Source organism: Phaseolus vulgaris, chromosome 7, assembly GCF_000499845.2.
Source record: "Phaseolus vulgaris cultivar G19833 chromosome 7, P. vulgaris v2.0, whole genome shotgun sequence".
Taxonomy (NCBI): domain Eukaryota; kingdom Viridiplantae; phylum Streptophyta; class Magnoliopsida; order Fabales; family Fabaceae; genus Phaseolus; species Phaseolus vulgaris.
This window is the reverse complement of record NC_023753.2, coordinates 18,459,318-18,483,983: the sequence shown is the minus strand read 5'-3', so window position 1 is coordinate 18,483,983 and position 24,666 is coordinate 18,459,318. Positions and strand designations below refer to the sequence as shown.

The 24,666-nt window shown below is 43.0% G+C and overlaps 1 protein-coding gene across 1 annotated transcript; it reads right to left on the bottom strand.

Moving 5' to 3' along the window:
- Positions 1 to 15,293: 15,293 nt before the first annotated feature.
- LOC137829187 (uncharacterized) lies at positions 15,294 to 16,466 on the bottom strand. The gene has a single exon (XM_068635982.1). It carries the CDS (start codon positions 16,464 to 16,466, stop codon positions 15,294 to 15,296), a length of 1,173 nt encoding a protein of 390 aa, XP_068492083.1.
- Between the last annotated feature and the right edge of the window lie 8,200 nt (positions 16,467 to 24,666).

The following is a 24,666-nucleotide window of genomic DNA, read 5'->3' as shown; positions in this document are numbered from 1 at the left end:
AGCTTGACTTTGCATTTCTCGTTTCTACTCTGATGTTGTTGTTCTAACTTCGCATATGGTTTCAAACTCCTTCATGCATTATTACCTGTCAATTCTCTGTGCTAATTGATAACTGTTGGCCCCCTTTGCAGATACGATGCTGGGACAAGATAGGATGGCCGAGCTACGCGCCATAGCTAGGTCCCATAAGCTTGCGGCGGGCTCTCAAACGATCCTGAACTCTGTTGCGGAGATCGCCGCCGCCCAGGGCCAATCCCCACCAGTTGGTCCACCCGCTGCTGCCGCTCTTCCAGCCCCTCTACGCAAGAAACTACCTCTCAAGAAGGCCAAAAGGAAAGCCCCCAGGGTAGTATCTGACGAAGAGGCGGATGAAAGCACTGAGGACGGGTTAATCTGCAAAAGGAAAAGGGTGGCGGTGACCAAGCCCCTAGCAATTGAGAGCGCCGCTCCAAACTTCATCGAGAATCCCCCCAGCGCCTCCTCACCATTCGAGTCCGCTGGGGATGTTCTCGTTTCAAACGCTTCAGTTGCTGAGGCCGCTCCTGAGCAACTCGCTGATACACAAGCCTCCTCACAAGCCGCCGAGAAGCTCCCTGCCTCACCACCACGCCTCGAAGCTCCCCCCGCCGTCCAACCTTGTGAGGGTGGTGGTGAGCACCAACCTTCGCCTCCACCAGCAACCCCAAGCCTCCCAGCCGCTCTTCAAGAAGCTTTGAAGTCCTTCACCGTGAGCCTAAGTGCCATGGTTGACGATTGTCTTCCCCAAATCGTCGGCGAAGGGCTCGATGACTCCTTGGAGAAGTTTGAGCCCGATAATCGGATCAACCAGGAGGTGGCAAGTACCGCGAAAGCTGAAGCCGAGAAGACCAAGTGCGATATGATGATGCAAGGCTTGGAGTTTTCGCGACTTGAAAATGCCCTCAAGGACGAGCTCCAGAGCGTGCGGCAAGACAACAAAGAGCTGCGCAAGAAGCTTCATGACAAACTCCAAGACGCCGTCGAGCTGGAGAGTAAGATCGTCCCTCTGAGGGAGAAAATTGTCGCACTGGAGGAGGCAAAGAAAACTGACGCCCAGAAGATGGTCAACCTGGAGAAGAGGTCAATCGATAGAGAGACCCTTATGGGAAAGGTTGAGCAAGATCGGGATAAGGCCTCCCGGGAACTTAGTGAAACTGCTGCTGAGCTTGCCCGAGTTCGCGAGGAGAACAGCGGGCTCAAGAAGAAGGCCGACGAGCTCGAGCTTGAAGCCACCCAGGTTCGTGAAGAGAACAGTGGGTTCAAGACGAAGATCGACGAGCTTCAGCTTGAGGCTGCCCAGGTTCTAACTTCCGGCTTTGGCGCTGCTTTGGAGCAGTTTGCTTGCAAATATCCTGACCTTGATCTTTTTGAGTTCTCAGTATACAACGAGGTGGTGACAACAAGATCATGCCCCCGATTGACTTATCTCCTTGAAAACTCTTATGCTTTACCTTGGTCTGTAATAATTTTCATTTTGTTCGAACTGTTCGATGTATTAAGCCTCCGCCGTGCGATTCTCTTTCTGTTCCAATCTCAAACCATGGGCTTCTGGCGACGTCATCTTCCCTTTAACTGAAAGCGTCCCTTGCGGGACCACCTTCTGATTTCATCTTTGCTCACCTGGGAGGAGAGCCGTCTTTCGAATCGCTCTTTCCCTTCCCCGAGCCTTTACCCTGAGATAACTTACACCATTGTTCCCTCATCTGGGGGTAGAGCCGCCTTTCGGATCCTTCTCTACCTCCCTGAGTTTCAGAACAATGATTTGGGTGGTGGGGTGTCCTCTGCGAACCTTCCCCAACCACCCTTCACCTCCGATTTAACTGGTCTTACTAGGTCAACATTGGTGTCTCTCTCAAGGGGGAAAGAGTCATTCTCCAAGCCTTCTTTCCCACGCTTGAGATCGTTAGCACCCTTGACTTTTCGATTTAATCTTGCCTGAACTCACTCGAGGGTGAGAAGGACTTTTTCTGATGCCTCAACATGCCCAGGGGTTACATCTCCTCCCTCCCCCCCCCCCCCGGATGCACTGAGGGCTTTCAACTTGCCTCAATTTTCTCACGCAAAGAGGTCTTGTGATCTGTTCTCGCCTACGCTCGCTCGAGGCGAGGAGGTTTTTTTCTGATGCCTCAACTTGCCCAGGGGTTACATCTCCTCCTCCCCCGGATGCACTGAGGGCTTTCTACTTGCCTCAATTTGCTCACGCAAAGAGGTCTTGTGATCTCTTTCTCGCCTACACTCGCTCAAGGCGAGGAGGTCTTTTAGATCTCTTTCTCGCCTACGCTCGCTCAAGGCGAGGAGGTCTTTTAAATCTCTTTCTCGCCTACGCTCGCTCAAGGCGAGGAGGTCTTTTACATCTCTTTCTCGCCTACGCTCGCTCAAGACGAGGAGGTCTTTTAGGTCTCTTTCTCGCCTAGAGGAAATCTGATACTTGTGCCTCCGATCGCCGGGAGGCGGTACTTTATTCTTGTGCCTCCGATCGCTATATGGCGATGAGGACTTAAAAAAAACTTTATGTTTCGGAAATTCTGTACTGGATGCATGCAGTTCGGATTTGCCATTTTTCTTTAAAACTACACAAGGGCGATAGGGTCTCTCCCCCCAAACTTGGCAAACAGACAGCATGCAAAATTAATAAGTGGGAAACTTTCATAAACTTCGAAACCTTCTTTACTGGGTGGCCTCATTAAAACCCTCCTTAGGGAAAAAGAGTGCCCCCTTGAAAAATTTGTTCAAACCGATACATCTTAAATTGTTCGAGTTAATTGCTACTTACAAAGGCTCAACTGTAGTAAAACTTGAGATGGGTGGCGTTCCAAGTGCGAGGAATCGCCCCTCCCTCCAGCGTCTCCAAGTGGTAGGCGCCGTTCCCGAGTGCTTCGGTTATTCTGAACGGTCCTGTCCACTTGGGTGACAATTTGTTTTCCATCTCGTACTGGTGGGCCTTCCTCATCACCAGGTCGCCATCTCTGAACTGCCTCGGCTTTATCTTGGAGTTGTATTTACGCTCGACCCTTCTCTTCACTGCCTCGACCTTCACTCGCGCTTCCTCCCTGACCTCGTCCAACAAATCCAAGTTCATCCTCCTTTCTTCGTTCGAGTCCTCCGCCACGAAGTTCTGAAATCTCGGCGAGCTTTCCTGGATTTCAACTGGAATCATCGCGTCGCATCCATACACTAAGCTGAACAGGGTTTCGTGGGTTCCCGATTGCTCAGTAGTATGATATGCCCACACTATGCGGGGAACTTCCTCAGCCCAAGACCCCTTGGCCTTTTCCAGCCTCCTCTTCAATCCTCTCAGCAGGACCCGGTTAGCGGACTCCACCTGCCCATTCGTTTGCAGGTGTTCCACGGAAGCAAACACCTGTTGCGTCCCGATGTCCTCGCACAGCTTCTTCAACAGGTGGCTTGCGAACTGAGTCCCATTGTCTGATACTAGACGCTTGGGCACACCAAAACGGCACACAATATTTTTCCACACGAAACTCTGGATTTTGTGTGTAGTGATCTGGGCTACTGGTTCTGCCTCGATCCATTTGGTGAAGTATTCGATCGCCACAACCAAATACTTCATTTGCCTGATCGCTAACAGGAAGGGCCCCAGAATGTCGATTCCCCACCTGTGGAACGGCCAGGGGCTGTAGATTGACCTCAACTCTTCTGGGGGCGCCTTGTGCCAGTCGGCGTGCTGCTGGCATTGCTTGCAGTGTTGGGCATATCTCTTGCAATCTTCCCTCATCGTGGGCCAGTAATAACCTGCGCGGACAGTTCTTGTCGCCAGCGATCGACCTCCAATGTGGCTCCCACAAATCCCTTCATGGAGCTCAGCCATAATTCTCGTGCACTTCTCTCCGTGTACACATACAAGAAGAGGGTGTGTAAATCCGAACCTGTACAGCTCGCCATCAATGAGGGTAAACTTGCTGGAGCTTTTCTTCATCTTTCTAGCTTCTGTTGAATCTATTGGGAGCACGCCATCTGCCAAGTAGCGCTGGTATGCCGTTATCCACGTATCAGGCTCGTGGATAGCGCAAACTTGCGTCGTGCTCACTTCTTTCGCTAGGTGGGCCCTGACCCTTGGCGTCCTCAAGGTCTCCTGATGGCATTTTCATGAAGTTCTTCTTGAATCAAAGTAGAGCAAAGGGGCGGAAGCAATGGATGAGGTGAGCAAGATCCTCCTAAGAGTGATGTTGATCTTGTAGGTGCATGTTAAGTGTGGGTATTGGGTGGTTCGGCCAGCCCAAGGGAAAAGATGAAGGAATTGAAGTTTAGAGCCTAGGATTCTAGGGAGAAGCAAAGTTTGGCACAAAATGGCAGCATAACTTTACTCACAATAAACTTGGAAATACAAAGAGAAGGCCTCCCTATTTATAAGCTAGATGGTCGTGATTCTTAAGCTAATACCTAATGAAATGTAAACCAAATGAAATGCAAATCATAGGCACATGTGCTATGACCGGCCACACATAGCAAGCTTCTAGAATGTTTCACTCAAATGTGCTTTCTACACTACTCTATCTACTTAGTACCCCTATTGGGCCTTTATGCAACATGTACAAGGCTTTCTCTCTTCCATCCGTGGCTTCATCTACTTGTGCTTGAACATGCTTAGCCATTGACCTTGTGAGAGGACCTAGACGGTCTAGTTCCACATCTAGACGCTCCATGGGTAGCCTCCCATCTTCACGTCCTAGACGCTCATTCCTTGGAGCTAGACGCTCCCCTTGGTCTAGACGCTCTTCATGGTTTGGGCTTTGGCTTCCTTGGCTAGATGTGCTTGGCCCTCCTCCATCATCCCCTCTCCCTTGGAAAGGATTTGTCCTCAAATCCAGCTCGTCATCGTCATTGGTACCTACAAATGGAGAAAGATCAATTACATTAAAAGTGTCATGTACTCCATATTCAAGAGGTAGGTCCAATTTATATGCATTGTTGTTGACTCGCTTGAGGACTTGGAAGGGTCCATCACCTCGGGGACTTAGTTTGGACTTCCTTTGAGTTGGAAATCTATCTTTGCGAAGGTGAAGCCAAACTAAGTCTCCTACCTCAAAAATTATTTCTCTCTTCCCTTTATTGTTGTATTTTGTGTACTTCTCATTTTGTTGTTGTATTTGGAGTTTAATCTTCTCGTGCATTTTCTTTACAAAATCAGCTTTGATTACTCCTTCCTTATGCACAAAATCTTGTGGATTAGGAAGGGGTATCAAATCCATAGGTGTGAGAGGATTAAAACCATATACTACTTCAAAAGGAGAAGCATTAGTAGTCTTGTGAACTACTCTATTGTAAGCAAATTCAATGTGGGGAAGGTACTCATCCCAAGATTTGTGGCTGCCCTTCATGATAGCCCTAAGCATAGTGCCAAGATATCTATTGACTACTTCGGTTTGCCCATCCGTTTGAGGATGACAAGAAGTTGAAAATTGTAGTCTTGTTCCAAGTTTACCCCAAAGAGTTTTCCAAAAGTGGCTTATAAACTTGGGATCTCTATCGGACACTATACTTCTAGGGAGACCATGGAGTCTCACCACTTCTCTAAGGAAGAGTTTAGAAATATTTTGAGCATCATCTACTTTGTGGCATGGAACAAAATGGGACATTTTGCTGAAACGGTCCACTACCACAAAGATAGAGTCATGGCCTCTTGCAGTCCTAGGAAGTCCTAAAATGAAATCCATGCTAATGTCTTCTTAAGGAGCATTTGCAATCGGCAAAGGGGTGTTGAGTCCATGCGGCATTGTTCTAGACTTTGCTTTTAAACATGAGATGCATCTAGAACAATGTCGTTGGACATCTTTCCTCATGTGTTGCCAACAAAAATTTGCTTTTAAAAGATCTAGAGTTTTATCAACTCCAAAATGGCCCATGAGTCCCCCCTCATGTGATTCTTTGACAAGGAGTTTCCTATGTGTTCCTTGGGGAATGCAAAGTTTTCCCTCTTTAAAAAGATATCCCTCGGACACATAGTAACCTCCTTGCGCTCTATGTAGACATTGGGCATAGATGGATGAGAGTTCTTGATCTTCTTGGTAAAGCTCTCTTATGTGGTCAAATCCAAGAATTTGGGCACCTAATTTTGAAAAGAGTTTATGCCGTCTTGAAAGAGCATCGGCCACTATATTGGTGCTTCCTTTCTTGTATTTGATTACATAAGGAAATTGTTCAAGAAATTCCATCCATTTAGCATGTCTCTTGTTGAGCTTGTGTTGGCCCTTTAAATATTTTAAAGACTCGTGATCACTATGGATGACAAATTCTTTGGACACAAGATAGTGTTCCCAAGTCTTTAGGGCTCGCACAAGAGCATAGAGCTCTTTGTCATAGGTGGGATAGTTGAGGGTGGCACCATGGAGTTTTTCACTAAAATATGCAATGGGGTGTCCACCTTGCAACAAAACCACACCTATGCCTACCCCCGATGCATCACACTCTATCTCAAAAGTTTTGGAAAAATTTGGGAGAGATAGAATGGGTGCATTGGTAAGTTGAGCTTTAAGCCTTTGAAAGGCTTGCTCATGCTTTTCATTCCAACAAAATGCAACATCTTTTTTAACTAGTTCATTCAAAAGAGAAGCTAGACTAGAAAAATTAGGCACAAACCTTCTATAGAAGCTAGCTAACCCATGAAAACTTCGTACATCACTTACATTTTGTGGAGTTGGCCACTCGCGGATGGCTTTGATTTTCTCGGGATCTACATGCACCCCCTTTTTGTTTACTATGAAACCTAAGAAAACTACACTATCTACACAAAAGGTACACTTATCCCTATTTGCAAAAAGACTATTTTTTCTAAGCACTAGAAGAACTTCCCTAAGGTGACTTAGATGGTCTTCTAGGGTTTTACTATATACTAAGATATCATCAAAATAAACTACTACATATTTACCTATACAATCCCTCAAGGTGTGATTCATAAGCCTCATGAATGTACTTGGGCCATTAGTAAGCCCAAAGGGCATCACCAACCACTCGTATAATCCAAATTTGGTCTTAAAAGCGGTTTTCCACTCATCACCTTCCTTGATTCGAATTTGGTGATATCCACTTTTAAGGTCAATTTTGGAGAATAGAGTTGACCCATGCAATTCATCAAGCATATCATCAAGCCTTGGAATTGGATGCCTATACTTGATGGTGATGTTGTTGATTGCTCGACAATCACAACACATGCGCCATTTTCCATCTTTTTTTGGCACCAACAAGACAGGTACAGCACAAGGGCTTAGGCTCTTTTGAACCCAACCCTTCTCCAACAAGTCTTGAACTTGTGATTCTATCTCCTTTGTGATGGCATTTTCATGAAGTTCTTCTTGAATCAAAGTAGAGTAAAGGGGCGGAAGCAATGGATGAGGTGAGCAAGATCCTCCTAAGAGTGGTGTTGATCTTGTAGGTGCATGTTAAGTGTGGGTATTGGGTGGTTCGGCCAGCCCAAGGGAAAAGATGAAGGAATTGAAGTTTAGAGCCTAGGATTCTAGGGAGAAGCAAAGTTTGGCACAAAATGGCAGCATAACTTTACTCACAATAAACTTGAAAATACAAGGTGTAGGCTCCTCCTTTTATAGGCTAAGGAGGACCATAATGCAACCCTAATGCTAGCCAAATGAAATGTAAATGTGAAGCACATGGGTGCACATGGCACATGGGTGCACAAATGAGCACATGGGGAGGGGTGTGTCTAGTTTTTATGCTCACCCCCTCCATGGTCTTTCTAGAATGTTCACACAAATATGCTTTCTACACTACTCTAATTACTAAGCACCCCTAATGGGCCTTTATGTAACAATTACAAAGGTCTTCTCTTCCCAAAACCGTAGCTTTGACCCATGTGTATGTGAAGCTAGACGGTCTAGAAGGAATCCTCATCATGGCCTAGACGCTCCTTATGTAGCCGCTCCTCATCATGGCCTAGACGCTCCTCTTCATGGGCTAGACACTCCTTTTTTAGTCTAGACGTTCCTCATCATAGGCTAGACCGTCTAGTCTTGGAGGCTTGGCTTTCATCGTGTGGTGAGCTTGGGCCCTCCTCCATCACTTTGTTTCCTCGGGGTTCGTTCTATAAGCAGGCCTATTTGGTAGGCTTGCCCCCGGAATAAAGTCAATTTGATGTTCTATCCCCCTTAGAGGAGGGAGCCCAATGGGCCCCTCATGGGAGAATAGATCTTCAAATTCACTCAAAAGATTTTCGATTTGAGGAGGTAAATTCATAAGTTCACTACTTGTGGCAGTGCATGTAAGTGCTCCTTTATAAAAGATAAGGCTTGGTTGTTCAACAAGAAGCAAATTTTCAAAAACGTTTTCAAGAGGCTTGTCTTGTTGATCAACCTTGTGGGAAGGAACACTCTTCTCCCACGCCTTTCTATCCCTAAGGATTTTCTCTTTTTCTAGCGCTCTTTTTTTTTTGTTTTCCTCATCCCTCTATTGTTTCATTTGTATTTGGTCTTTTACCACTTGAGAATGTGGTAAAGGACTAAGTACTAACTTTTTATACTTATGGGTGAAGGAAATCTCGTTAGTGAGACCATCATGCAAGGTTTTTTTATCAACTTGCCATGGTCTCCCTAATAAGATATGGCAAGCTTCCATAGGCACTACATCACATAAAACTTTGTCCTTGTAGTTCCCTATGGAAAACTTGATTTCCACTTGCTTGTCTATATGTAGTTCCCCATTTTATTAAGCCATTGAAGTTTGTGAGGTTTTGGGTGAGGAACCACTTGTAGCTTAAGCTTTTCAACCATTCTAGCACTACAACAATTACAACTAGATCCACTATCCACAATGAGGGAACATATGTTTTCTAAAACATTGCATCTTGTATGAAATATGTTCTCTCTTTGTGTTTCAATGGATGTGCTAGGGTGATTGTTGAGGGTTCTCCTAATCAGAAGCAATTCTCCCTCTAGTGGAGCTACCCTCTCATCCTCTCCCCCTTCCTCTCTCTCACTAGGTTCATCCTCGCCACTAGTGTACTCATCTACTCCTTTAAGAAACAAAGTCCTTTGGTTTGGACATTGTGCTTGCACATGCCCCCTACCATAGCACTTGAAACACTTAACATCTCTAGCTCTGATGGGTGGGGTTGAGGTTTCTTTGGTGAAGGGCTTGGTAGGCTCTTTTGGTTTTTCCTTGGATGTACTACCCTCCCTTCTAAACTCTTTCTTGGGATAAAAGCTAGAATAGGGGCTCACCTTTTGACTTGATGTTTTGCGCAAGTTTTGTTGCTCAACTTTAATGCAAAGTTGAACCAAATCATTCAAGTCTTGATAAGGTAAGAGCTCTACTCTATCTCTTATCTCAAGTGATAGGCCACTAAGGAACCTAGCTATTGTGGTTTCCTCCTCTTCTCTAATGGATGCTCTCATCATGTAGAGCTCCATTTTTTGCCTATACTCTTCCACACTCATGTTCTTTTGTTGGAGTCTTTGGAGCTTGTCCATCAACTCCCTATGGTAGTAGGAAGGTATATGTCGACGTCTTAGGGCTCCCCTAAGGTCATTCCAATATGTAATGGAAGGTTCCCTATGAAGACGTCTTTCTCTTTCGAGAGAGGTCCACCAATACATGGCGTTCCCTTGGAAACTAAGGGTGGCTAAGGGTACCTTACGTTCCTCACTTACCCTATGGCAAGCAAAGAGTTGCTCTACCTTCATCTCCCAATCTAGATATATTTCTACATTTTCCTTACCATGAAAATGAGGTAGGTCTACTCTAGTTTCCCTTGGCACCTCTTGTTCCCTTTGCCTAGTTCTTCTAGGGGGTGGTTGGTAATAATCATTGATTCTACGGCTTCCCTCCCCTAGAGACTTAATACTTTGAGATGCATGAGTAATTGTTTTTTTTTATTTTTGTGTTTTTTGTGATTTCTCTTCTTGAGCCCTAGCCAACTCATTGATTTTGTTTTCATTCTCCAATTGTCTAAAAGAGATTAATTGTACCGCTTGGGATACTTCTTTTAAAAGAGTTTTCAAAGATTTTACTTCACTTTCAATAGACTTTGGAGAATGAGAAGAAGAAGACATGGCTAGAACTTTGTGTATTTAGGTGTTTTACTTTGAGAAAGATTAGGAAAGTTAAAGAAGGTAGTTTTCCAGGTAAGGGAGGTGAGCCACAATGGACTACTTAAGTACCAAGCCTTTTCCTTGCCAAAAACTATCCTCCAATATCTTCACACAAGACTTTCTCTTAGTGAAACACTTAGAACACAAATAAGTTGAGAAATAAATGCAAGAAAACAATGTAAGCTATCTATTCAACAAAAGCTAGTCGGTTTAACACAAATTTAAACAAAACTAACCATGCAAAGCGTCACTACTAAAGCAATAGAAAAGCAATTACAAACAAGTAACAATTACTAAACAAGAACGCTATACTATTCGGCCCTAGGTGAGGCTTCTTGGACACTTAGAGCCCTTGAAGACACACTCACCGTCTAAAATGTAATTAAAAAGGTAATTAACAATAAACCAAGTTGCAAAGGAAATAAGAAAACTCCCTTTGTTGATCCTCTTTTTTGGTTAGTGCACTTCCTTGTTGTCTTTGCTTGTTGATCTTCCAAGTGTTTGTAGTGTTTTTCAAGAATGCTTGTTTTGGCTTTGGCTTTGTCTTCTCCTTAGAATGATGGTCTTAATTCTCCAATTTCCAGCACCTATCAAAGGGCTAAACCTTAACCAAGTCAAGTTCCCATTCACATAAGCACCAAAGAAGAATAAATTCCAGCACCCAAATTAGAGGTCAAAGAACAAAAGCAAGAAACAAATTTAATTGAATAAAACAGTACCACCAAAAGGATTTAGATTATGACAACTAGAAAGAGAGTCAAGAAATTAAAGCAAACAAATAAAAGGTACCAAAATAAAGGTAGGCACACAAAAGAATCCTAAGAATGGCACTAGATTTAGATGACCAAATAAAAAAAAACAGCACCACTGGAAAAATGTTGTGGGCCAGAAACGTGTTTTTCCCCAATTTATGCTGAGCTTTGTTTTTAAGATATGATTCTGAAATTTGATATGCAAGATATTCAAGATCTTAGCTAAATCCTGGCTTTGGAATCACTCAAAACGCATGCACCAATTTGTTTTAATAAATTTTGCAATTTTGGTGTTCAGTTACGCCAGCTGTAGCGCCTCAGGTTTGCACACTGATTTTAAAAGATTTATCATTTTTTTTCTGTTGTTTCTTTTGGACTAATTCTTTTTTTGTCCTTTCTATAACACTTCAAACTTGCAAATTCCAGAGAATCAAAATTTTCCTATGAGTGGAAATATTTTTCTGGATCAAAACAGTCAGCACAGAAAATCTGAAACAGGGGATTCTGAAAACTGGAAACAAAAACAGCAAGATACCAAATTTTAGACACAATGGAAATTTGTGAAATAGAATTGTGTAGGATCTAAACACAATATGAACTCAAACTAAAATTAAAATGGCACCAAAAGAGCAAAGAACAGCAGATTCAAGCAATTAAAGAGACCCAAAATCAAGAAACAATCAAGCCAAATAAAAGGACTACTATGAATTGTTGACAATATGGATGAACATGACTTGACAAAACATGTATAGATTCAGAAAATTAAAGACTCAAAGCATAATATGAACCAAATAATGAAAGCAATAAAGACTCAAAAGCCTAAAAGAAAATAGCAACTCAAAGGTGTATGGAATCCTATCACAAATTGCACAAGAACTTGTTCAAGATCAATTGAACAAGAGTGCTTCGGTTGGATCTTCCACAAAGCACACCAAGAACAAATTAAAATGTAAAAAACAGCAAGACAAGTATGGAAATTAAATGACAATATGAAATAAAGAAGAACTAAACTTGAAAAGACCAAGAGCTACTCATCTTGAAGAACCAAAGCTCATGATACCAAATGATGGCATTTTCATGAAGTTCTTCTTGAATCAAAGTAGAGCAAAGGGGCGGAAGCAATGGATGAGGTGAGCAAGATCCTCCTAAGAGTGGTGTTGATCTTGTAGGTGCATGTTAAGTGTGGGTATTGGGTGGTTCGGCCAGCCCAAGGGAAAAGATGAAGGAATTGAAGTTTAGAGCCTAGGATTCTAGGGAGAAGCAAAGTTTGGCACAAAATGGCAGCATAACTTTACTCACAATAAACTTGGAAATACAAAGAGAAGGCCTCCCTATTTATAAGCTAGATGGTCGTGATTCTTAAGCTAATAGCTAATGAAATGTAAACCAAATGAAATGCAAATCATAGGCACATGTGCTATGACCGGTCACACATAGCAAGCTTCTAGAATGTTTCACTCAAATGTGCTTTCTACACTACTCTATCTACTAAGTACCCCTATTGGGCCTTTATGCAAAATGTACAAGGCTTTCTCTCTTCCATCCGTGGCTTCATCTACTTGTGCTTGAACATGCTTAGCCATTGACCTTGTGAGAGGACCTAGACGGTCTAGTTCCACATCTAGACGCTCCATGGGTAGCCTCCCTTCTTCACGTCCTAGACGCTCATTCCTTGGAGCTAGACGCTCCCCTTGGTCTAGACGCTCTTCATGGTTTGGGCTTTGGCTTCCTTGGCTAGATGTGCTTGGCCCTCCTCCATCATCTCCTGCATTAGGGATCTATGGCTCCTCGCCGTTCTTTCCGTCGACCTGCAAACATGAAGAACTTGGTGGTCTGCCACGAATGCTTGAGGAGTCTTCAAAGTTTCTTGAATGACAGTCCTCTGTCTGCCCCCCTTGCCCGAACTGGCAAGCTTGGCTAGCAAGTCAGCTCGGGCATTCTGCTCTATTGGCACGTGTAGTACTTCAAACAAAGCGAAAGATCTCCTTAGCTCTTGCACGTACTCCAAGTAGGTTGTCATCTGCGGGTCCTTGGCTTGGAACTCGACAGTCACTTGTCCAGTGACCAACAGCGAATCGCTCTTAGCCATCAGCACCTTCGCCCCCATTTCCTTTGCCAACAAGATTCCGGCGATCAAAGCCTCATACTCTGCTTGATTGTTGCTTGCTTTGAAAGAAAACCTCAGTCATTGCTCTATCAACACGCCGTTGGGTCCTTCCAAAAATGACCCCAGCCCCACTACCCAGCTGGTTAGACGACCCATCCACCGAGAGTACCCAACGAAAGTCATCCTTGGAGTTTTGAGCTGTTTCGGAAGACAGCTCGACCACGAAATCAGCGAAGATTTGCCCCTTCATCGATCCCCGGGGCTCGTACTTGATGTTGAATTCCGACAGTTCCACCGCCCACTTCACCATTCTCCCAGCTACATCTGGTTTCTTCAGAACCTTCTGGATGGGCAAGTCAGTTATTACCTGCACCGTAAAGCTCTAGAAGTAATGGCGCAGCCTCCTCGCCGAAAATACAACCACAAGCGCCACCTTTTCTAAGAACTGATACCTCACTTTCGGGCCTTGCAGCACCTTGCTAACAAAATAGATGGGTTTTTGGACCTGATCTTGATCCTGGACGAGCACTGCGCTTATTGCCTTCTCAGTTATGGCAAAATACAGCCTGAGTGGCGTTGCTGCTTAGGGTTTGCATACAACTGGCGGGCTCGCCAAATATTCTTTGAGCTTTATGAAGGCCTCCTCACACTCCTTCGTCCAGACAAACTTGTTGTTCCTCTTCAAGCACTGGAAGTATGGATGGCCCTTCTCCCCACTGGCCAATACAAATCGAGACAGGGCGGCCATTCGCCCGGTGAGCTGCTGCACCTCTTTCACAGTGGCGGGGCTCCTCATCGCCAAAATGGCGGCACACTTCTCGGGGTTAGCCTTGATTCCCCTTTCTGACAAAAGAAATCCCAAAAATTTTCCTGCTTCCACACCAAAGACACACTTCTCAGGATATAGTTTCAGCTTGTACCTGACTATGGTCATGAACAACTCTTCCAAATCGGCAACGTGCTTGTTCTTTTCCAGGGACGTTACGACCATGTAGGCAGTCTTTCCGTCATGAAGGCGGTCTTCTCTTCATCCATGGGGTGCATTCTGATTTGGTTGTACCCTGAGAAGGCATCCAGAAAACTGAGTAGCTTGCACCCTGACGCACTGTCTACCAGGGCGTCGATACTCGGCAAAGGATAAGAATCCTTTGGACAGGCCTTATTCAGGTCTGTGAAATCAACACACATTCGCCATTTTCCGCTACTCTTCTTGACCAAAACGACATTGGCGAGCAATTCTGGGTATTGGATCTCCCTGATGTGGCCTGCTGCAAGGAGTTTTTGCGTTTCATCCTTGATCACCTGCCTTTTTTCCTCGTTGAACTTTCTCCTTCTTCTGCGGATGGGCCTGACTTGGGAATCCATTGCTAAGCGATGGCACAAGAAATCGGGGTCGATTCCCGGCATGTCCGAAGCAGACCACGCAAAAGCGTCCAGGTGTCTACTTATTACCTGGGCGATTTGGTCTTGCGTCTCGCTGTCCAAGGTTCTCCCCAGCTTAAACGTCTTGTCGTTGATCTCCTTCTCAAGCCATTCTTCCACTGGCTAAGGCTTCTTTTCGCTGGTTATCAACGCCCTCGCGATACCTGTTTCCCTGGCGGTCTCCGAGCAGCTTCTTTCTCCTTCCAACTGAGTGGCGCTCTCGGACCTCGCCTCTATATCCTCCATAGGCACATCGCCCTCAGCAGCCACCTCCAACGCCGTATCCAGCACTCGCGGGGTTTCCCGTGGGTGCTGCGTGCCAGGGGGAGGCGTTGTGGTTACGTGGCACACAGACCTCTTGTTCTTGAGGCTGTTTTCGTAACACTTCTTCGCCTCCTTTTGGTCAGAACAGATGGTGATGATCAAACCCTCCATAGACGGTAGTTTGACCTTCATGTGCCTTGTCGAAGGCACAACCCCCGTTCTGTTGAGTGTTGATCTTCCCAACAGTATGTTGTATGCCGACGGAGCGTTTACAACAAGATACCTGATCTTCTCCGTTCGCGAGGTCGAGCCATCTGTGAAGGTCGTCCTCAACTCAATGTACCCCCTTACTTCCACTTGATCGCCGGCGAAACCATACAGGCAGCCCCCATATGGCCTCAATTGATCGGGGGACAATTGCAACTTTTCAAAAGTCGGCCAAAACATTACATCTGCCTAACTTCCTTGATCGACCAGCACACGGTGGACAGTCCTTCCCGCTGTAACAAGCGAGATCACAATAGGGTCGTTGTCGTGAGGTATAACGTCCCTAAGGTCTCCTTTGGTGAATGTGATGTCCACGTTGATCTTCAAAAACCTCCACTGACATCACCGACCTTGCGTACTTCTTTCGTTGAGACGCGGTGCACCCTCCACCTGAGAATCCACCGGCTATGGTGTGGATCTCGCCATGGATGGGCACCTCGTGCTGCTGTCCTTCATTGCCCGCAGGTTGGGAACCTGCTGACTGACCCGCTTGCTTGTCCAGCAAGTAATCTTTGAGCACTTGACCAACTCGGCGAGTTGGTAACCCAAGGCCAAACATGAGTTGATGGAGTGGCCAAAGCTCTTGTGGAATTCACACCACGTGTCTGGTTTTGGACCCAAAACCTTTTCTGTCGTCTTCTCAGGCACTTTGAGCCTGGCAGCGATATTCGGGACGACGATCAGATCAGCCAACCCCATCACGAACTCATACCTTGGTGGGCGATTAGTCTCTCTGGGCCGCCCTGACCCCTTCCCCTTCCCGTTACTCTTCTTAGGATCATAAGGATGACGCATCCTCTGGTCCCTCTTCCCCGCCGCTGCCTCCATTACTCTTTGTGGCTGGAACCTCGTCTGGGCGCGCGGTTTGGCGTGGGCCACGTTTCCCCTTTTCTCGGAGACTTCGCTCTCGGCGGCAATGTGAGCCACAGCACGTCGCCGGATTTCAGCAAACGTGGCGGGGTGACTCCTGATAAGTGACTCACTAAAAGGCCCAGGTAACACACCTTTTTTGAAGGCGTGTACAAACATCTCTTCGTCTTTACCTGGCAAGCGGACTATCTGGGCCCCGAATCTATTCAAGAAATCCTTCAGGGACTCCCCCTGGTACTGTCTCACGTCAAACAAGTCATAAGACACCAATGGTGGTGCCTTGTTCACTATATACTGCACAACAAACATCTTGGAAAACTGTTGAAAAGTGGTAATGTGGCCAGTAGGTATACTGACGAACCAGTCCAACGCTGTTCCACTAAGAGCGCTCATGAACACCTTACAGTAAACCGCGTCCGACCCCCCCCCCCCCCCTGAGAGCATCATCTGAGTATGAAACGCCGTGAGATTGGCCTCAGGGTCCTCCACCCCAATGAAAGACGCTTTTACCGCCACAGTGTTAGCCGGGACCACCGAGTCCATGATCTCTTGAGAAAATGGCATGGGAAAGCTGCGCGGTGGGGATGGGGGTGCAGATCTGTCCCCGACCACACGCTCCTCCCGCTCTTGAAGGGTTTTGCGCAGTTCTTCGTTAACCCTGTTGAGCTCTTCATTCCTAGCTTGCGAGGCCACCAGCACCTCATGCATCCTTTCCTGTTCAGAACGCGATGCAGCCACGTTCTCCTGCAGCGTCCTCATCATGTCCATCACTTGTGTCATGGACACAGCATCTTCGTCTGTTGACGGCGCGACTGAACTTGACCGCGTTGTCCTCATCCTTTCTCAGCAAAACTCAAGGAAACTCCAAACAAATGGTGAAAACTCCAAGAACCGACTGCGATAGCGAGCATTCGAACAGAAAGCACCAAAACTCAACAAACACGAACTATGGTTGGGAATCACCTTTTATACGGCCCCACGGTGGGCGCCAGATGATCCTGCCGGTTGACTTAGCGTAAAAGCGTTGCCTCGTCACGAACCTCCTCACCAGCTTGACTCCACGTGCCCTTCAAGTCCACACCACAAAGAGCTTCTTCTGAGAACCTGAAAACACAAGGTGGCGCCTCTGCGGCCGGTGGCGCTCCGACGCTCAAGTCAGTAACAAGAACACCCAAAAACTCAGAGAAAATATGCTCTGTAGAACCGTACTAAAGCACACAACCCTAGCAAATAAGCCGTAATGAAAATGTACCTCTGCAGATTCTGTTAAGTTTACCTTTATAGCTAGGTTTCTTCTCTCTCTAGGCCGTTATGCTTTTGGACGCGTGGCTCGCATCCAGCCCTACATGTGTCGCCATCTGGGCTGGGATAGCAGGTAACGCCCAGCCCTACACGTGTCATCATCTGAGCTAGGATAACTCGAGCGTCACTTCTCTATCGCACCCAACCCTACACGTGTCATCATCTGGGTTGGAGTAACAGATAGCATCCAACCCTACACGTGTCGTCATCTGGGTTGGGGCAACTTGAACGTTATTTCTGTGTAGAAACCAGCCGCGCAGCTAAGTCATCTACTCATGGAGCAAGCTAACACGCAAGGTGCCTTAGAACACCACATGACCAGGCGAGTATCGGGTGTAGCACAATGCACCATCTCTGTGATATCGCCTGTTGTTAATGGCACCCTCCTTATCACTGCGCCATGAATGTTCTTGGGCTGAGGAGACCTTGTCACCAACGAATGTCCACTCCGGGAATCCTGTCGCTGATAGGCAAGCTGTCCCTTTCAACCCACACGCCCTTCACGCCCTATGCTGGCGCAACAATCGCCTTACTGGGATTGTGCGCTTGAACTTACACTTCTGAGCCTTCATCAGCTTCAACTGAGCTTACTAGGAGATTCGGCGATGTGCTCCTCGCGACAACGTCAGACCACCTGATCTCCCATCGTCAACACGTCGACGTCATACGATCTCGGCGACAACCGATCATATACGTTGTAGCACGCCGCTTCCACAAACGGCGACTACACTAGCTTCTGAACCACTCGCCCTTCTTTAGCCACGTGCTCTGCTAAACCCGCCTCACGTGGTCACGTGCTAGACACGTCATCACACCCGATGACCTGGCCGGTACAAATGATATGTAATATATATGAATGATGAAAATTGTAAGAAATTGATTTCATACATTTGGGATAATGTATGAATTGTTGTTTAATGGTACATTAAGTATGAAAAGCTTGTGTTTAACAGAGATTCTCTAGCTTCACTGATGATCTAAGTCATATAGACTAAGATATCAGGTGGTAAGAAGATAATGAGGGTGTTAATACACTTCGGGTCCCACTATAGACACTGGGTATTGGATGTTTGAACTTATCCTAATCCTTGATGTATGGATTAGATGTTAGTTTCTGGTAGGGGCATACTTAATGGAAGACAATGGATTCATGTGTAGTTAGTGTGATTGAAATGAAATCAAAGTGTTATGGATTGAAATGAAATCCGATGATTGTGATTGAAAATAGATCCATATGTGGTCTATATGAATGAGAGAATTGATATTGAAATTTTATATGACAACATTTAAAGAAATGCTTATAAATTATTTGTCAGAGGGTCTGGAGGGCTTTAGGATGTTGTTTTGGAATTTCTTTTCATTAGCTTAGCCTTGCTTTTCTAGTTGTGTTGTGAAATGCGATGACTGTACTACGTACACGAGCAGATGATCATACAAGTGTCAGAGGGTCTAGAGGGCTTTAGGATGTTGTTTTGAACCATATATTGTAAATATTTGTTTTTCTATAAGTCATAATATTCTAATAGAAATATTTTTTAAAAACTCTAAGCTTGTATAGAAACATGTAGAACTTGTATTGTAATACTTAGATGCAATTTTTTAGGTGTTTTTATTATGTATTATAATTAAGTTGGCTTAATTATGCTTTGAAATAATTTTAGAATTAATTATAAAAAATTATTATTATTAGTAATAGTATTATTAGTCATGTATACCCCTAATTGTAAAGATTAAACTACACCTTAACCCTAACCTTAAAACTAATCCTAAACCTTATCATTAACCCAAAACACTATACCTAAATATAAACCCTAACCATAAACATAACCCTAACACTTAAGACTATCCATACCCCTGAACCTAAACTTTAACCTAATCATAACCATAAATACTAACCCTAGTTCTAACCCTAACCATAAACATTAACCATAATCCTAACCTTAACCTAAAATACTATACATATACATAAACTGATGGTAGAGCCTCCAGCCACAAACAACCACATAATAAGGAGGATGAAGACCTAGAGGTTGTTTATTGATTTAATTGCAAATATAGGTCTAATTGGGTTTTTGTTTATTTTTGTAGGCCCAATCAGGAGGACAACTATAGGGTGAAGGAAGGTACAAACATATTCAAGAAGACCTCCATTTCATCAAAATATAAACTAGAGCTTTGGCCAGAAGAACACAAGAAGACTGAGTTTCTGTTGACTAGTCAACATTATTTGTGGGCCAAGCTTTAGCTTAAATAAATTGTATAAAGTTGTTTAGGATTTCATGGGCCATGTATTGGGTCTAGTAGCATAAAATAATTTGACCAAATATTTAGGCCAAATAGCATAGGTTTTTGGGCTTGTATTTGGGCCAATAGTAAAATATGACTAGTTAGGGTAACAATTGGGTTTCTTTGAGCCTAATGTAACCCTAAAACATCTAGGGTATATTGGAGGACGAAAATCACCTTGGCATGGAGCACATGGACGTCCACATGGAAACCTAGGAGTGGAGAGGATTTAGCATGGAAGGTGTGAGCTAAACATGGAAAGCATGACTCCACATGGCACCTTCTCATTGGAGAGTTTTATTTTGAATTTTAAAATTTTGGCTCCAAAATGTTGATATGATTCCAATAACATGATAGAGATATAATATGGACATGTTAAGGATTCAACAAGAGTTGGAATATGATTCGGAACTTTCTAAGATTTGGATCAATGTTCTCAACATTCAAGAACTCACCAAATCACAAGTAACCAAACTCATATAGAAATCCATGAAAAGGAAAATGAACTGATTGAAACACAAAAGAACACAAATGAATCGATTAAATCTCCATGAAACTCAATTAAAAACACAAGAACATCAAACTAAGAAGAACTACCGAATGAAAACACAAAACAAGCAAGTTTAACCGATTGAAATGGAAAGAAACATCAAAGATATGTTTTAGGATTTGTTTTGGAATGAAAATGGATGAAGAATATGAAACGAAATAGGAAACTTATGTGGTTGGAGTTCTTGGAGATGAACACACCACTTGAAGGATGAAAAGCTTCAAGAAGAGTGTAGATGCCGCCACTTGAGGTTCCAAGAATGCACTCAAGATGAGACTAGAAGAGGAGAAGACACAAGTCTCTCAATCACTCACCAATTTGGGAGAGGTTCTTTACTCAAAATATCAAATCTATTATTTCAAGGACTCAAGTCCTCCTTTTATAGGAGAAAGGACCGGTCATGAGTTTGCAAAGAAGCTTACAAAGGAAGCTATCCAAGGTTTCCTTGCAACTCTTCCACTTCTAGTGCCTAAAATGGAGAGTGAAGGGATACCTTCTAGACTCTTCCTAAAGCTAACGTCTAAAGATGCTTTACACAAGAGGTATCTTTAGGTTACCCTCTTAGCACCTTCCTAAACACTACTCTATGTATTTTAAATTTTATACAAAGGAAACTACAAAAAGAGAAAACATTTGAACACTACCTCCTAATTCTTTAAATTTGCTCCTTGTAATCCTTTGAGGTAAAAAGGATGAAGAGCTAATATGTCTCTGAGCATCTTCAACTTCTACCTCCTTCTCTTCTTCTTCTTGATCTCCATCAAATGTTCAGCCCTTTCTCCTATAAATTGAGGTATTTTGCTCTCATTTGGTAAGATTAATGAATGAGTGAAATTGCTGCCAAAATATTGAGCCAATTCTCACTCTTGTCTTGTCTCTTTAGGATAGATACTTTAGTCTTCAACTCACCACCTAGCTCAAGTGATTAGGCCTCACCTATTACTCTCCATACTTAGCATGCACGTCCAAGAAAACCGAAAGCTCCATGTGAGCCTCCTTCCACTCCTCCTCCATTGAAGCTTCTGCCAATCCTCTCCAAAATTCAATCAAAGAATTCAGTCATGAAGGCATAATCCATCATAAACCCTACCATATGCACAACCCTAACACCTAATATTAACCCTAACCCTAACCCTGACCTAATCCCAATACTAACCATATAACCCTATAATAGCCATATCCCTAACTCTAACACTAAAATGTATCTTTAACCTTAACCATAAACCTTATTCCTAACCCAAAACATTATACTTAAACATAAACCCTAACCATACGCATAACCCTAACACCTAAGACTATCCATACCCCTAAGCCTAAACTTCAACCTAATCCTACCCCTAACCCTAATTCTAACCCTACCCCTAACCTTGACCATAAACATAAACCATAACCTTATGCATATAGTTACAACCCTAACTCGAACCCTAACCCTAACCATAACTCTTAACCCTAATGCTATTGCAGTAACTCTAACTCAAAGTGGTTAGAGTTATTTGTAGCATAAACTATTTTAAGCATATCCATAAACTATTTTATAGTTGTCAATGAAAAGTTCATGATTATATGGATAAGGAGAACAATTTTCCACCACTTTTTGACGACAATGACATGCAAGCATTTGAGGACACAATTGCATTTTATAATGATCTTGCTCGTACGAACATAAATCTAATTCCAAAAATACAAAAACAATTGAAAAGAAATAATGCACTTGCATCAGTGATTATTCTTTGCATCATTGCTTTTGGTTTTTATTTGTTGTGTATGTTATTAAGTCATACAACAAACTCTATTATTATGTTTGAACTACGAAAAGAGTGTCGCAGCCAAGAATTGATAGAGTATTCGAAGCACATCGAACGTTCCCTTGATATTATTCATATGGACCAAAAACATTCATTAAATTATATGAAAGGATTAGGGAAACTGACCTTCTTAAGGATCCATATCGTTCAACAGTTAAAGGACAAATTGCTAAATTTCTTCATATTATTGGACATAATGTCAATAATAGAAGTGTTTCATTTTTTTTTTCATCGGCCTGGAGAAACAATTTCTCGTCACTTTCACAACGTATTAAATGCAATTTGATGTTGGAGGGATGACTCATAAAGCAAGCAGAAGGTATTCATGTCCAACCCCAAATCTGACCCAACAACCGAATTTTTCCATACTTTAAGGTTTGTTTATTACAAATTTCCTTTAATATTCTCATAATTTCTTTTGTATTTGTATTTCTTTAGACCTGAAGTTTTGGTTGCCATTAGGATTTTTTAGGGGGTCATAGATGACACTCATGTATGTGTGAAGGTCTCATGTGCTAATGCACCTTCTTTTCGAGGAAGAAAAGATTGGCCAACTCAAAATGTATTCGCTGCTTGTGATTTGGACATGAAACTCACATATGTTCTAGCCAGGTGGGAAGGAACAACCTCATATTCGGGGATATTGAAGGAGGCTTTCATAGGAGAGGATCATTTGGTTATTCCAAAAAATAAGTTTAAGGTATTTGAGAATTCATAATAATAGATGCAAAGATCATACTATAGAGAACTAATGCATGTTTCCTTGGAATCTTTGAAGGAAAATACTATTTTAGGGATGTAGGTTTTATGCTAAAACCACAAATATTAACACCTTATCGTGGGGTTAGATACCGCTTGAAAGAGTACTCTCGAAAAGGACCACAAAATGCGAGAGATTAGTTTAATCATCAACATTCGTCGCTTAGAAATATAATTGATAGGACATTTGGTGTCATGAAAAAATGTTTCCCAATTATAGCTAGTGAGACTGAGCCATATTATGATTCACATACTATGACAAATATTTTTTTAGCTTGTTGTATTTTGCATAGCTTTCTTCGTGGGGTGGACAATGATGAGTCTTTGATAGAAGAAGTGGATCGTGCAAGTTCATGTTTCTCAAGCCCGTGATGATGATCATAGACTAGTCTCACACATTAGGGACACTATAGCGAACGAAATGTGGCAAGATTATGTAAATAAATGATATTCTAATAAATGTTATTTTATATTGTGCTTACTTTATTTGGTCCTAACTTTCATAATGCTTGTTTATATGGATCATAGTAAAAATGTTTAGCCAAGTTCATCCACTAGATTCACACAATGAACAAAGTGGACCACAGTTACACGAGGTTGGACTCCCTGCCATTATGAAAAATAATGTCAAGAACCAACAAAAATGTTTGAAGGACAGGTGAGGGAGGCCCATGACCTATTTAGTGGTCTTAGTGGTTTTGGTTGGAACCAAGCCACAAAACATTGTTTGAGGATTGAAGTCTGGGAAAACTTGATTCAGGTAAAGTAATTAAAGATGACAATATCCCATAATTAAATATGGCAATATCCTAAAATTGTTTTAATTATAATAACACTTATTTTTTTGTAGGCGAAACCATCTACTTATAAGTGGCATGTCAAATCCATTTGGCACTACGATCTTATGGAGGAGCTGTTGTCAAACGAAAAAGCCACCGAAAGTGATCAACGAACAACCTGGTTGGCATCCAAACAGGTACGCACATAAAATTTAAGTGTGGACCTAGGCGATAATAACATGGATTACATACCTGAGTCGTCGGAGTTCCATGTTGCAGACCACAAACTTACACGCTCACCTGTATCGCATGTTCAATCAACTGAAATTCCAGGTAATACTTCATCTGCGCCCTCTCAGCCATCCGATAGGACATCATCATCTAGGGGATCAAAGAGAAAAGTCCCCATGGTGGATGTAATTGAGAATTAGTTCACCATGTTGAATGCGAACCTGCAAAATTGTGTCGCCTCTAGCAATGGTCGTAACGATGTCACTGATGAGGTTGTAGCCATTAGTCGTGTACAAGCCACGTTATCACAAGAAATCATTGCGGAAATCAGACGACAGAATGACTATTATGGTGAGCACGTACAGAATGACCATCGTAAGACTTCATATCAATACTCGTCGTCGAATATTTGGTTCATGCTACTTGATCTAAATATTTAGGATGAAGTAGTCATGAAATATGACTTTCTCTATAAAAATCCAGCTATAGCGATGTGAGTATATGGTATGCCAAAAGAGCGAAGGATGGAAAAATGTTTTAACATCATCACACAACATCAATAAATTGTGTTTAATTTTATTTTTATGTTGTTAAAGTTGTAATTTAATTGCATTTACTTTAAATTCAAGATAGACATTGTACTTGCTATTTGACTTCTAATATTATTATTGTTGAACTGTTTTTCATGTTCAAATTTATGTGTAAGGATATTTTGTAATATATTATTATTTTTTCATTGTTTCATAACATTTTTATCATAGGTTTTAACTTCCCTATCCATCGCATCTTCATCCAAGAAGAGGTAAGAAAACGCCTAAGGGTGATAAAGGTAGACCAAATGATGATGAAGTTCCTATGATCCCACTACAAAGGAGGATGTCGTTTCAGATTATTCCTAGTATTTCTAAACGAAACGTTAGATGGTTGCATTTGAAAAAAGTTTCACGACAGACCAGTCATACTGCTAAAAGTGATAGATTTCCCATTTTTTGCCACATCTGGGTTTCAGTTTCAATAACACTTTGAATTTCCAAGGATTGCAACAATTTCTTAATATAAGACTACCATATTATGAGGACACAGTCAGGGTTTTTTATTCAAATCTTCATCTAACGACACAAGATTACCTTGCTACTCATATTTGTTAGAATGTATTTCTTTAAACTAGAGGGGGGTGAATGGTTTAAAGAGGGTTT

What these genes read in the sequence shown, in the direction of transcription:
- LOC137829187 (XM_068635982.1), bottom strand. Translation starts at nt 16,466, where the DNA reads ATGCATGAGGTGCTGGTGGCCTCGCAAGCTAGGAATGAAGAGCTCAAC.